Here is a 16018-nt window from a genome sequence, read left to right as displayed (position 1 = left end):
TGTTAGACGATAGCAGTGTCACCTGTCGCAGCTTCAAAGGCCCCTGCGGTGAGCTATATCCTGGCCTAGGATGGAGTTTTGACCCCTGAATAGTCTTCTAGGAACCACTAAGCATGGTGTCTGGTTCAAGGAGACCATGTGCTGACTTGGCTATATTTATATGTAGACAAAAATAATTCAGTTTCAAATATGCCACTTAAAATCAAAAAAAAAGTAGTGATCAACCACATATTCCTCAATAGCATGAATGAAGGGCAGCTCATATGTCAAATTAAGAATTCTGCCATACCGAGAATTTGAGGAAGTGAGTATAAGCTTCACTGATACCCTGTATCTAGGTCTGTTTGGTATCAATAGATGGGTAAATTCATAGGTGATCTATTAATAAAATTGGGTCTGTTTGACGCTTCAAAGAAAAGTTAGGTCACATAGTACAATTGGGTAATAAATCAGGCAACATGCAAATGGTGATTGTAAAAAAGTGTCACAGACCACAACCCCCCTGGAGGCGGGGAAAAGGTAAAGATGTCTTTAAAAAGCTGAGACCAGTTACAACAAATTGTCAGTCTTTTGGGAAATCAATGATTATTGATAAGCTGTCCATCTTCACGCCAATTTCCCTTGGCCAGAATATACCACTTACCTGTAATTTAATCCCTTTGTTTTAAACTGGTTTGCTTGTTATGTATGTCATGTCATCTTAATAATCTGTAAGCATTGCACTTTTTGTATATTAAATCTAAAATGTAATAGTTCATGTCCTTATTGCTCTAAACTGATCCATTGCCTGTGTAGAAGATATAAGATTGCTTGACCATGCTAAAACCCTTCTTTGCTGAGGTTTGAATTGCCAATACATTTGTATACCAAGCCTAGTGTGTGCCTACATGTACATTTGTGTCATAAAGCCTTAAGGGGTTAAGGGTTAACCCTTTCATTGCTGGTGCCTTGCTAACTGTGTGCAACAAGAAGTGCTCATTGCGTGTCAGTGTGGGACAGGACATTGGGGTCCTATTGCCTGTATTCAATAGGTGGTGGCAAGAGCAAAGTGGGTGTGGTTGTGTGAGCCCTGTTTGGGGCGAATCAGCAAATCTGTAGCCTGTGCGATAGGTGAGAAGACTGAGTGCTGAGATCACCAGTGCGCAAAGTGCGGTTTGTGAAAGATAAAGGGGTTCAAGAGCGGTTTCCTGACAAAATAGAGGTGATATATTGTATGACTGTCGGAATATATGATAAGGTATCTAATCAGGGAGTAGCCAGAGAGGGGCTTATCCCTGATATGCATTTAGAAATTAATGTTTAGTTTTCATCTGTGAATAACACAAATCAAAAACATTGAAGCAGAAGAAGAAGAGTTCAGAATAACACAATGAACAAGCTAAATGCAGGTAAATGAAAAAATACAAAAACAGTTATATGGTCTCATTTGGGAGAATGAGGGTTCTTCACACATCAGTTTACATGCACTTACCACGTTTTAAAAACACATGTTAAACTTATCATTTTAAAGCCAGTGGGTATGTCACCTTAATGTGTGTCTATCAATGGCTTGTCTAATGAGTGATATCAATGTTTTTTCTCTAATGTGCAGTTTCAATGTTTGGGATGTGCTGACTGTTCCCTGTTTCAGTGCATGCAGACTATTTCATAATTAAGCTGAATGGACCATCATAGCTTATTTGTGGTCAGGTGCATATATCACACTGAAAATACATTTACCTGCTGATACTCTGAAGTTGACAAGAAAAACAAAAAATGATATCCCTGAAATGAGACTGTGTACTCTGCGTACCATCAGCCAGCTAAGGATGCCACCATCTCTAGCAGCCTTCTGTTATGTTTGTTCTATATTTACCTTCTCTGCCACAATGTCTGGGAGACTCATGAATGTGAGGTAGTTCTGTCTAACAAGATGAGGGAGAGCACTGGACAGTTCCATTACCTTGTATATGTAAATGTAACAATATACATACTGCAAGCTTGAAATGCAGAAAGGTACTGCTCCTTGATATTATATTACTAATCTACACACCTCTCTCTTATCTCCCTCAACTCATTCACTCGGATCTAGTTATTAATATGATTTCTCCTTACACCCTCAGTTATAACGATCCTGGGGAGTCCACTGTTCACCAGTTAAAAAGCTGTCATAGTATGAGGTGCTACACAGAAGACAAAGTATACAGTACGCTCTTATGGGCAAATGTGTCATTAGACAAACTGTATAAAACATCCCAGAGTGAACTTTAGATGTATTTTGGTGTATACTATCAAGACCACATATTATTCTATACTGAAGCCCAGTTAGTTAAAAGTGGGATTTAATATCAATAACGTTATTTTTTTTCTTTGTTCTCTCATATACAGTATGCCACGTTCTACCATTACAATTTCATGGACAATTATTATTATTATTATCATTTATTTATATAGCACCACTGATTCCGCAGCGCTGTACAGAGAACTCGCATCAGTCCCTGCCCCATTGGGGCTTACAGTCTAAATTCCCTAACATACACACACACACACGGACAGACAGACAGACAGACTAGGGTCAATTTGTTAGAAGCCAATTAACCTACCAGTATGTTTTTGGAGTTTGGGAGGAAACCCACGCAAATACGGGAGAACATACAAACTACTCACTGATAAGGCCATGGTCGGGAATTGAACTCATGACCCCAGTGCTGTAAGGTCAAAGTGCTAACCACTAAGCCACCGGGCTGCCCAACTCATCCACTTTCCTTCCCGGTGCTTTACAGTTAAATCTAAAGATAAGCACTGGAGGGAGACCGTTCCCCAACAGGGTTCTTATATCACATAAGTATTAAACATATTGCTGCACCAACAGCCCTCATACCCACAGGTGATAAAACACATGTGTTTTACTGACATTAAGAACTCTAATAAACACATGTAAACAGCTGTGTCATTGGAACCTGTTGTTTCCAATGTCAGCACACCCACTCACAGTTCACTTGCCTTTAGCAGTGTTTTTTTACACTTCTTGTAAGTAAATAAATAAATATATGCTTAATTTTTGGGCACACAGACAATAGTGAAATGCATTTAAAATATTTTCTTTTCTTGAAGGTGGCAGCATAGGTAACCATAGGTTTCAGTATCCAATAGAGGAGTAACCCATTCTGCCCTCTATTAATGAGATTAGTACAGTTATTCCAAGTACCCTAAATTAACTTGAATATTGTGCTAAACTTAATTATAGAAATAAGAAAACTGAAACACCGTGTGTTGCAGATATCCTCCTACAGTGAGACATTATAATAAAGATTTACATAAAATTACCTCTTGTAGCTGACACATTATAGATAATGATCATATGGGGTCTGTCTCCTGGCAGAAGGTAGTATTATTCACACTGTGCCTCATTTTCTCTGTGGTTAAACACAGACCTTCTTGTAATACATTTTTCTGTTTAAGATGATGATGTAGCGCAAACTGATTATTGCATATTAAAATATCTTTCTGGGATATGTGTGAAGCAAAGATCTATACTTCTTGTTCTGCGGATACATGATTTATCTCTATACGAGAACCTCGTCTGCAGTGGCATTACTCTAGGGGTAGCAGAGACAAAGTTCTCAGCTGAATTCCCCTATCATGTATGTGTACCAGCCTCTCAACAGCTTTGGCTACTAGTGGCTCTTGATGACCAGGGATAAGTGGGAGAACAATGGGTTGTATACTAGGGTAGTTACTTCCTGCTATTGGGAACTCTGATCAGGAGCACAAGCTCTCAGTCTTTATCGAATTGCACAGACAGGAATTCCTCCTCCTATGACTATAATGACAACAGGAGAGCATTGGAAAAATATTTAAAAACATAAAAATTTGTATAAATAACCTTTGTGACCCATACTACAGGCCATTATGTGAATAAATAGCATCTGAGATGAGTTATTAATCATAGCTATAACCATTTCCTCTCCCAAACACTTGTGCTATGCGACAGTCTGCCGGCAGGTTAATGGGTCCGTGAGAAAAAAGTAACATGAATTTATTGTGGGGAACTGGAAGTTATAGATCAAAACAGATTTCAACTTTCAGGTCAGCTAATGAAGAGATTTTGTTTAGTCTATTAGGTTTTACTATATTATTCAGGAGCTGAAGCATAATTGTCACACTTGTACTCCAATGTCAAGTTTTATCATCTGAGTATCTGACAGACCTTACCGGGCAGAATAGTGCATTGTTTCTGTTTTGTGATGCTGGGCTTTACACCATTCTGTCTGGCTCTGAATGGCCACTTGGTGGATTTAGACAAAGGGCAAATCTTTACTCTGGATTACGGGTGAATTTGGACCTCTTGTACGCACAATAAATTCTTAATTGTGCACAGTGCAAAAAATGAGAATTTGTTTCCATGTGACAGATATTTTACTAACTAAAAAGAGAGGAGATACGACAAGCTTGAAGGCAGTAACTATGTGCTTGGCACTGGAAGCTGGTGCTTTGATTTTAATGCCAGTTATGTGAACTAAGATTTTCAACTGGATGCTGATTACACATCCTGGGTGGACAAACGCAATAGGTGCAACAAATGAATAATAAAAAAAGTATATAATTAAAACTCCACAAATAAGATCTCTTAAATAAAGGCAGCCCTTCGGTCCGCTGTATTTCCTGATTAATTGATACCTTAATGAAAGTCAACTAAATAACTCAATGGTTCAGGTTTATAAAACCTGAAAATGTTACCTATATATGGTAATTGTGGTGTAAAATATGGCTAGGTGTAGACAAGATGGAATTCAGTGCAGAGTCCAAGGATGGGTCCAGAACCCAGTAGAAGACAGATCTACGTGGGAGCATTGAGATAAAGAAGGTGTTTGAAGTGCAATGGTGTACTGTAGCAAAACATTATGGCTGTGGTTTGACAAAGGCGATTCAATCTCCAATAAATACAAAGAAATAGAACACAACCCCCTCAGACTAACAAATAATGCAGAGCAACTTCTGACTTTAAACACTACACAGCCCCCTTGTGATGACCAGTGTTGGCAAAAGAGTGTACATGAGTGTACATTTCAGACCACCCTCTGTTTGTTATACAACTGTTCTCCTGTGACTGGTAGGTATAACAGTCCTAACATTAGTATTTAATCCACAGCCCTATCTAATATGCAAACCCCCACTTAAGCAGGCAGGGCTGTAGTTCCTAGGTGCATGCCTATGGCAGGATTATGCAAGGGGCAGCAAGAACATGGAATTTAAGCTGATTTTATAAATATTTTTTTCTTTTAGCTTATGTTTTGATTTATTTTTTTTTTGCTACTTGGTGTTTGCAAACCACCTATTTGGTTCCGGTAAAAATAAAAGAGGAGAAGGTATTGGATAGAGGCGCACACACACAATCGGGCCGACATAATGCTAAATACAACTCTGTTCTGATGTACAGTATCCAATGCAAAGCCCAACAGTCCATTATATACTCTGATTTCTAGGATACAATCCAGAAACCCATCTGCACAAATGTGACACACTTCCAGTAGTTAATTAGTTAATTCTATCTCACTCTATTTTGTTATCAACTTTTTACACATGAACAATACTGCCAATGACAGCAGAGGTTGGTTTTTCCCACCAACCAGTTACAGTTTTTACAAGTTTGCACTATTGTCACTGGTTTTTATGCAGGTCGCAATCAAACTTTCTTGATTATGGGGGATTGCAGACGCCCAGGAAATATCTCCAAACACTTAAATGGACACTAAGATCACAACGCAAGTTGTCTATTGGGACATTTAAACACATTTAACACATATTTAATTTTGAAGAGCTTATCAGGACTGATATTTGATATAAAGTTGTTATAATGGGAAAATATTTTGTATAATGCACTTTTGTTACATCTATTAAAAGACTGCTTTGGACCTTCCCCTGAAATAACTTTTAGCATAGAATAGCCTGCTCTTGGGTACACACAAAGTTTACATACAAGTTACAGAAACTTGATGAGAAATTACACTTAAATCAAAACTATGGCATGGCTAAAAATAACACAACACGTTTCAAACACATACAGTATGTGGCGATTTACAAGTAACATGCACAATGAGAAAACTTGCTAATTTGCACCTTACTTTTCAGATCTCTTCAGAGATAATATTACCAAAAAAACAGCATGAAAGATTGATCTCATTGAAGGTGACCCTGCATTCCTTTCTAATGCCAATGAAAATCCATATTGCAGAACTGCTAGTTATTCAAAGAATCACAGTAGAATTAAAATTTCATAAGTATCCTGTGATGATCTTACAAACCAGCAGCATCCTTTTCTGTTTATCCACAATACAAGCAATATTCTAGTTCACTGACAAAGTTCTATGAGCCCCCTCTGTGCCTGTTCCTACAGCAGCTTCCCCCCTGGTCTACAGATTGCATCGTACCACATGATAGGTCAGAGCAGTGAAGCCAGCCCTGCTGCATTGTCACAGACTGGCAGCATGTCAGATAGAGAACATACAAACACATGCTGTGTGGACCTGCCTCCTGCTGGTGCAAGGTACGTCTGTGCTGTAGGTAATCATGCAGTAACAATCCCCGGAGAAGAACCCAATTTCCACCCTGAAATGCAGCAAACCATAAGAGCTGTGTCTGGAAGGCAGGGAGGCCACTAACCCCTCTTATACTTATTCAGACAGCCGGTGTTGCAGAAGGAACGAGCGGATGGCGACTCCCAGCAGCCCCTGCCCTTCATTCCCGCAGGAAACTCGCTGGCTGCAGCCAATGCTTCACGTTATCATTAAGCTGATGAGCAAAATTAAAATAAATAAATAAATAAATCAAACAGTTGAATGAAATGAATCGGTTCATAAGGCTGTGTAAGTCATTCAGTTCTTAGTTGCATCGCTGCGCTGACAGCTCCTGCACTACATGGGAGATTCCTGCCACATGCTCTGATCAATGCAGCACAGCCATAGAAGTTAACGGGAATCACCAAAGCCTGTTACCACAATGCATCAGGGCTCACTACAGTGCACTAGGCATCATTTAACTCCCTCAGTGCTGATACAGAATGGGAGAATCTACACATCTGTATGAACAAATCTGTTACACTAAGGATTATTGGAAGTCTTTCTGGTGCAGAGATGAGGCGCAATCATTTAAAATGTGCTAAATCAGAAAAAAAATCTGTTCAGTGTAACGTAAAAATAAGAACCAGGCCTTTTAAGTAATTTATAAGTAAGGTAATGCAATTTTGTATAACATTACGTGGTCTATTTATTATAGGGCCCTATCTCCTGCAAAAGCAAATGTTTTCACCAGAGGTAGTGCTTTACCCTATATGTAGCAAAAAGAGGAATTACAGTTATAAGGATTAACCCATAACATAACTGTGGTAAATAAAGCTTAATCATAATGGACTGATTTGTAAATACTGTATATCAAGTGAAACCATATATAATTAGTTTTCTGTGTGAACTAGGGTGTAATGCAAATAACTTCAAAGCCTGCTCTCACAGGGTTAATGACCTAACTCAATGTGTAAAATGTGAGGCCAGAAATACTGGCCTGTGTTTATTCTGTGGCTCTGCAGAACCAATGACTACAAGATAACATTGTCACTTTTATGGGGAAAAGAACAGCTTCCAAGACCTCATGTCTTGGTACTGGAGTGGTTTTTGACACCCGAAAAGACTTTACTAAATCAACCGGTTTCTTACACAAAGAGACATGGGCTTTGTGTCCACATGTTGGTTTGCTATTTTTTATATAGGCAAATATAATTACATTTCCAAAATACACTTACACTCAATATAATTAGTGATCACAACATATTCATAAATAGAATGTGAAGAGCAGCCCATACGTCAAATAAAGCTGTTTGTCACACAGGGAATGAAAGAAAATTAGTATCAGCTCAACACTTGACCCATCTCTCTTTTGGTATCATTAGATTGGTAATTTTGTATTGATTTATTAATAATAAAATTGGGTCTGGGGACACTCCCCTGGAAAGATATGTTACATTTTAGCATTGGGTATTAAACAGTGAAGATGTAAATTGTGGTTGTAAAACGATGTCACAGGACTCCCCTGGAGACCAACCACTGTAGGAGGGGAAAGGTGGAAAAATAGTCTTTAAAATAAGAAACCACTTATAAGGTATTGTCAGACTTTTGGGAAATCAATCATCATTTATTTATATAGCGCCAGCAAATTCCGTAGCGCTTTACAATTGGGACCAACATTGTAAATCAATCAACATTGATGAGCTGTCCATATTGCAAGCCAATTTCCCTTGGTGGAGATTATACAACTCATATATATGTAAGTTTATACTCAAACTTTGTCCTTTTTTTTTTTTTTTTTTATAATTTTTTATGTCCTTTTTATTTTTAATCTGTTTTGCTGTGTGTTATGTCATCTTGTATTAATTGTTTTTTATAACCTGTAAACATTGTACTTTTTTGTATATTGAATCTAAAAATTTAATGAGTGCTGTCCTTATTGCGCTAAACAAATTCACTGCCTGTTTAGAAGAGGCTGATTGCTTGGCTGTGTTAATCCTTTAAATTCCAATGTGGAAAGTGATAACTCTTTTCGTTATTTAAACGCAGAATGTGCGCAATTGGGTAATTAAGTCATAGGCGTTCTACGGCCTTATATGTAGATGTTGACAGTTGGGGAGAGGTCTGGAAGTGTGTGCTTGTGTTGGGGAAGGGACTAGTTAAATCTGTCACCTAAGGGATAGGTGAGAGCAAGAACTAGTCTGGAATCCTGGGTGTCGCCTTACAGTAAACTTTCAAGTGCGCAGAGTGTGGTTTGTCACAGGTAAAGGTAGTTAGGAGCGGTTTCTTGACAAAATAGAGGCGATATATTGTTTGACTGTTTGGTTATTTCATAATTTATTAGATCAGGGAGCTGGCAGAAGCGGGTTCTCCCTGACACTATATATCTACTGGCCACTGCAGGCAGTAATATTCACCAAGTCTCAATTGCGAAAGCAACTACATGCAAAGCTCATGGCGAAGCTTATTTAACAAGTCCTTATATTCACCTGGACTCTCAAGTTCAATGAAAGCCAAATCTGGGTCAAACAAATAGTACACTTTAAGAATCAGGAATGTTGAGTAGGGAGAGGACATCCTAGCAGAAAAGTAGATTGCTTTAACATGATCTTTGCACCCCATGTGAAAGTATCTCAGTCTACTAACAATTTAATTTCACATTAGTGTGAATCTAAGTGTGCACAGTGCAGAAAATGGTGCTAAATAAGGTGTGCTGGTCTGCAATGCACCATTTTATCATAAACAACTTTATTTGTTGAATACTTGTATATATTTGCCCACTGTTTATTATGTCATACACTGCCTAATGCAAATAGCACATACTGGCATATGTTTTAGTTGTTCTTATTAAGTGTCTGCATACAGACAACACAGACAAAAATCAGGCTTGGCACCATTAAACAGATTGCCTAAAAGTAACAGCTTGCCATTGGTTAGTCTAAAAATTTTTAATCCAAATAAGATATTGTACTGAATTTAAAAAAAAAACCCCAAACTTCTAAAAATTAATTTCTAACCATATAAGTCAGCAAATATTGATCTATGGCGGTCCTTAAAAGCTGGCGGTCCTGAGCAAAAGCCATACCTTAAATGTGTGTGTAAGGTTCATGATTATATACTATGGACAAAAGTATTTGGCCACACCTGTTAATTATTTAATTGAGGTAATTCAAGCAGACCCGTTGCCAAAAGGTGTATAAAATCAAGAACCTAGCCATACAGTCTCCATTTGCAAACATTTGTGATGCAAAATGGGTCATTGTGAAGAGCTCAGTGACTTCAAGCATGGTATTGTGATAGGATGACACCTTTGCAATAAAACGGTTCGTACAATTTTATCCCTGCTGGATATTCCACGGTCAACTGTAGTTGATATTATTAGACAATGGAAGCATATAGGAACAGCAGCAACTCAGCCACAAAGCGGAAGACCACGTAAAATCACTGAGCTAATGCGCATAAAGTCGTAAAAGTCGCCAACGCTCTGCTGATTCCATAGCTGAAGAGTTCTGAACTTCCACTGGCATTAATGTAAGCACAAAAACTGTGCAGAGAGAGCTTAATGGAATGTGTTTCCATGGCCAAGCAACTGCATGCAAGTCTCACATCACCAAGACCAATGCCAAGCATAGGATGGAGTGGTGTGAAGCACACTGCACTGTGGAGCAGTGGAAAAGTGTTCTGTGGAGTGACGAACCACGCTTCTCTGTTTGGCATTTTGATGGGCGAGTCTGGGTTTGGCGAATGTCAGGAAAACGTTACCTGCCTGACTACATTATGCCAACTGTAAAGTTTTGGTGGAGGAGGGATAATGGTATGGGCCTGTTTTTCAGGGTTTGGGCTAGGCCCTTATCTTCAGTGAAGGGCAATCTTAATGCTTCAGTATACCAAGTCATTTTGGACAATGCTATGCTTCCAACTTTGTGGCAAAAGTTTGGGGATGGCCCTTTTCTATTCCAACATGACTGTGCTCCAGTGCACAAAACAAGGACTACAAAGATATGGTCTGATGAGTTTGGTAAGGAAGAACTTGACTGGCTCACACAGAACCCTGACCTCAACCTCATCAAACACCTTTGGGATGAACTGGAATGGAGATTATGAGCCAGGCCTTCTCGTCCCACATCAGTGCCTGACCTCATAAATGCTCTACAGAATGAATGGGCAAATTTCCCCCAGAAACATTCCAAGAGAGTGGAAGGTGTTATTGCTGCAAAAGGGGGACAAGCTCCATATTAAAGTAAATGTATTTGAAAACAAGGTCATTACAGTCCATGTTGGTGTAATGGTCAAGCATCTGAATACTTTTGTCCATATAGTGTACAATCTTAGTACTGTCTGTGTACAGGAATTATTTTAGGTGTTTGCTCCATAGATTGGTTTTTACATTCTTATTTTAACAATTTTTACTGTTTAGATTATACCATGGAACAGCTATGATTTAATTATGCAAATAGATAATTAGGCACAGGACAGATGTTAATTTGGGAACAGCAGACCACACATGCCAGTAGGAAGCTTATCTATTTCCTGTTACATAAACATGAACAATTTAATTTATTGTAGAGAAATAAATGTTGAAAATGTAAAGCGTCTTGGGAACCATTGGGGGAATAAAATGTCGGTTAATTTACACAAGACCTCCAGTGAACATTGAATCAAAATAGATCAGAAACAGGCCACATTAAAGGAGACAAACAGCAGCAGAAACTGACAAGTTAACCAAAGACAATAGATCAATACTGGAATCCTAATGGAGATTATCTGGACAAAGAACAAATGTAGATTCAGCTATGAAAAACCACAAATAAAAAAATACTGGATGTGACAGCGTCTCCATCACAGTGGTGACACACCTACGGCACTAACAAATACCTTCAGGTGAAATAGTTTTGTAATATAAATTAGAAACAACATTTCTGTAACATATCTAAGAATAATCATTTTGCAGTACCATACAACTCAGTACAGACTCATCGTCTAATGCTTTATTGTACTGTTTTTTTGCTGCAGATACCAAGCTATTTCTAATACATTATCTAGCCCTCTTCAAATATGTGGTCTAGACCATCTCAGCCCAACAGGTCTTTTTTGCAAACTGGAGCTCCTGCCTAACTTGTACAGTAAATCTAGCCAAGTACAGAACCTCCCTGGGAAGACAGATGAAGAGCAAGCAGGCCCCTGCCCAGCATCAGCAGCTTTCAAGCCACCTGAGAGAAAAGATATACTTGGGAATTTAAAACCACTGACTTCAGTCAGATAACATGGTGGCAGGAGCTGGGTTTATGTAGGAGGATTGCATATGACCCTCCCTCTGAGCACAATCTTCTCCTGCAACTAACAGAATATATATTTTGCTCAAGCATGTATCTAACCAACAAGTCAGGTGGGAGCTTCTGCTTACCAAAATCAGGACATATTTTAGGTAGGACAATAAAAGTGGAGGTGTTGCCCATAGCAACCAATCAAATTCTAGCTATAACTTATCTAGTAGATCCTGGGAAATACTAGCTAGAATATGATTGGTTGCTCTGGGCAAAACCTCCACTTTTCCTTTTAGAAGGTTTGCTAAATCGACCCCTTTGTGTATCTGGAGATATAGAATATTGGTGGTGTGTACTTGTGAGATTAGACCTAAAAACTTCTCACATTATTTCCTTTTGTAAGAAGTGGAGCAAATATAGTATTAGATGTGCTAGATGTAGGCTGGATCATTCATTTCTACATAATTTCTACATAATAAGGAACACTGAGGGGCCTATTTATCAACCTGTAATATACAGTTTTCAGGGCATTAACACGTACAAATAGTAACAAGGCTATTTATTAATAGATATCTGCTGCTGTCCCAGTCTCTTCAATTGCAAATCCAGTCACCATAGGTGTCTATGGGAACTGCTAACTTGCCCTATTTATCAAGCTCCAAATTTATGAGCTTGATCCCGGCAGCTATCTTCAGATTCTAACCTATGGAGATCACAAGAGAGGGATCCTGTAAGTAAAGGGATCGCAACTGCAATCACTTTACTATAGATGATCTCCAGGGACAGGCTCCCATCTGAGCCGCTGTCCCAGCTAATCAATTTTAATAAACTGACACTTTAATTTCTTATCATTGCGATAAGTAATTAAAATTAACGTGAGAAATTTGCATTTGGTCATAAATAGACCCATAGGGGCGTATTCAATTGTTAGCGTTAACGCTAACAAACGAACACTCAAAAAATCTTACCGTTAATACGGTAATTACTCGCTCCCTGAGCGGCGAGCTGAAATTCCGCGAGTAAACTACCGTATTAACGGTTTTCGCGCGCAATATTACCGTATAAACGATAATATTTTTTGAGCGCTCGTTTTTCAGCGTTAACGCTGACAATTGAATATGCCCCATAAAGTCCCAAACAGATATGTTCACATATCAAAAGGTAAAATACAATATATATATATACACACATGTATACATACATATATTAATAGTATATATTTAGGGTATATATTATCTTTACACTTCAGAAGCTTCCCAAACCCATAGACAGACCAAGAGGAATTCACAAGCTGCCTGTTATTGGTTTGCACAGTCACCAGCCCCTGTTTTGCAGTCAACTGATAGGCCAATTAGTTTGTGGGGGCCCTGAGACTAGCACCTCATTTATCCCCCATCTTTCATCCAGTCCTCAAAGCAGGCTCAGGGCCCCTGCTAGTAACTGTGGAAATACTGGAGGTGACATGTAAGAAACATCTTATATAAGTTCACTAACTGACATTTCCTCATTGGTAAACTTCTACATGTGAAATCATCCTGACACAGCGATATGAAAGATGAGTGTCTGCTTCTAACTTATCTCCATCAAACCAGCTTTCATACCTTTCACTCTTAGTAGCTGGTAATGTATCCTGATCTACAGAAATTACAATGAAAACCAAGAGCAGACATGTCCTTTCATCATAAAAGACTATATCATTATTCACATTCTAATAGAAAAGACTGACACATTGGAATATAGGGAATGCTACATCCAGCTACTAAGATGGAAAAAGTAGTTATTTCTTATATGCATATTAAATCAGCGTGTGTGTACATATATAAATACTCTACATTAGAGGCATACAACCTGTGAGTCAGAACCCACATTCTGTGCAAGGTGCAGGGCTGTGCATTATTTTTCAGGCTCCTGCTTATGGATTTAAGGTAAATGGTGATAGCGGAGGTGACAGGTGTACTAGCACTGTGCTCATCCAGAACTGTGAGCACTAAGCACTCATAGGCCTCAATAACTCCAACAGCAGCTCTGTCACTAGTCTGCAGGTCCTGTGGACAATGAGGACCAAGAGCACTGATCACAGCCTTGAGTGACCCTGCAGAACAGCATGAAATGCAGGTGCCAGCAGGATCTGATGAGGAATTACCTCTTGCCCAACATATGGTGGCTAGTTATATGTGCTCATTATGAGCGGTGATCTGCCTGGCAATCTCAGGAATACAGTGTTTTTTGTTATCTCTATTCAAAATGTCTAGGGGGGTATCTGTACAATATGTTTGGCAATGGTGGTATTTCTCTGCAATGAATGCCTGTTCTGCAGGGGAATGGTAGTGAATTATTAGGTATGAATATATAAATAGGTTATGCTGTCCAGTACATGTATGTGTCTTTTAAAAGGCTATTTAAAGAAAATACACGCACACCCCAAATAATGCCACACCTACTGTTTAGCGTAACCACACCAACTACAAATTCTGCATGCCACTTATTGTAAACTGCAAGCATAACTGTTTTGGTTGGGGTTTCCAAGGTGCACTGTAGTGTGTTGGTATAGGGTTATTTTGGAATTCCCACCCGCCAACAGAAGTTACCTGCCTGACATTTCTATTTCTGTTGACAACATGACCATAAATCCCACCCCGCAAGCTCGCCGACTAGGTGTGATCATTGACTCACAACTATCCTTTGTTCCCCATATCGACTCTATATTTAAATCATACTGCATATAGCTAAAAAACATTTCCAGAATACGCACATATCCAACACAAGACAAAAACTTTAATTCATGCACTTATCTCCCACATTGACTATTGCAATTCCCTACTTACTGGGCTTCCTGGAATCAGACTCAACAATCTATTTTGCACGCAGTAGCCAGATTAATTTGTCTTGCAAATTGTTCTTCCTCTGCTGAGCCACTGTCAGTCTCTACATTGGATGCCTGTTTTTTACAGGATGAAATATAAAATTCTTCTACTAACGTACAAGGCCATCAACAAAACTGCACCTACATACATCTCCTCACTTATCTCAAAATATCTCCCAACTCGCCCTCTCAGAAGACACATTACGGTCCCTAAAGTCACTTTATAAATTCCAATGGTGTCTCACTTCTATGACATACCTAGGCATACATATCATCGCGAATCCCGTTTCGGTCATTGAGTGCAATTACCAACCGCTTCTGAAACAATTTGACACACAACCTAAAAGTTGGGTAAACTACGAAATCTCTTGACCGGGGAGAGTGGCCGCCATGAAAATGATGTTGCTTCCGAAGATCCTGTATTTGTTCTGCTCTATCCCCTACCTGGTTTCCAGATCTTTCCTAAATACATTTTACACTATAGCATTTCAGGTTATCTGGCGCAATAAATGCCCCAGACTCTCTAGAGATCGAATGTTTCGATCTAGGTTGAGAGGTGGTCTAGCCACACCTAAACTGGAAGCTTATTAATAAGTGGCTCTACTAGACTAACTCAGAGATTAACAGGATCCTTCCCCTTTCAAACCTTGGGTTACCATTGAACACCACAACTCTTCCCTATTCCCATTAGCAGACCTCCTTTGGTTAGATAAGCCTAGCACACTCACTTCCTCCCTTTTCCCACCTACAAGCTAAGTATGACAGACCAGCCAGAGAGTCTGAGATTTTGTATAAATATCTCCAGATCAACACTGGATGCAATCCTATCAACTCTAAAGCCTGTGCCCCCACCCCCTCACCCTATGTACGAATGTCATTTTCTTCCTCTTCCAACGCGGTTGGCATCTCAGTATGGTACCTAAACCTTTTGTCCCCCATTGACACACGTGATCTCCTGGTCCAAGCTACCTGGGAATCTGATTTGGTGATTAGTATCTCAGCAGGAAAATGGGAGAAAATCTTTCAGAATATCTATAAAATGTCCAAGTGCATCAACCACTCAGAGATGATGATTAAGTTAGTACACAGGATATCTTTCACCCCAGATAAGCTTCAAAAAATCTGGCCCTCAGTATTAAAACACTGTTGGAAAGAATGTGGTCATATTGGCACCCACAAACATATTTTCTGAGCATATTCCAAACTCAGGTCACTGTGGGCCGAGGTTTTCCATCTAATATCCCAGGTTACTAAACCCAATGTCCTATGTCCTCCCTTGCCCTGCTGTAGCGTTACTACAGCTATACCTGCCTCATCTCCAACACCATAACCACTACGTTACTGGGCATACACTC

At 39.2% G+C, this 16018-nt stretch overlaps 1 protein-coding gene across 3 annotated transcripts in view; it reads right to left on the bottom strand.

Annotated features, from left to right (window-relative positions):
• Nucleotides 1-16018, bottom strand: part of OSBP2 (oxysterol binding protein 2) — a 184219-nt gene that overhangs the window by 111145 nt on the left and 57056 nt on the right. The window contains exon 1 of one of the 3 annotated variants that reach the window (XM_075178588.1): nt 6643-6835. The exons of the other annotated variants lie outside the window; for them this stretch is intronic. Coding sequence (XP_075034689.1) covers nt 6643-6721 — 79 coding nt within the window. The 5' untranslated portion in view covers nt 6722-6835. Of the gene's footprint in view, nt 1-6642; nt 6836-16018 lie in introns of those variants that run through there. 3 annotated transcript variants of the gene reach the window in all.

Source organism: Mixophyes fleayi, chromosome 1 (assembly GCF_038048845.1).
Source record: "Mixophyes fleayi isolate aMixFle1 chromosome 1, aMixFle1.hap1, whole genome shotgun sequence".
Lineage (NCBI taxonomy): Eukaryota > Metazoa > Chordata > Amphibia > Anura > Limnodynastidae > Mixophyes > Mixophyes fleayi.
Note: the sequence above shows the minus strand (reverse complement) of the source record. Positions and strands in the feature narration are given on the sequence as shown.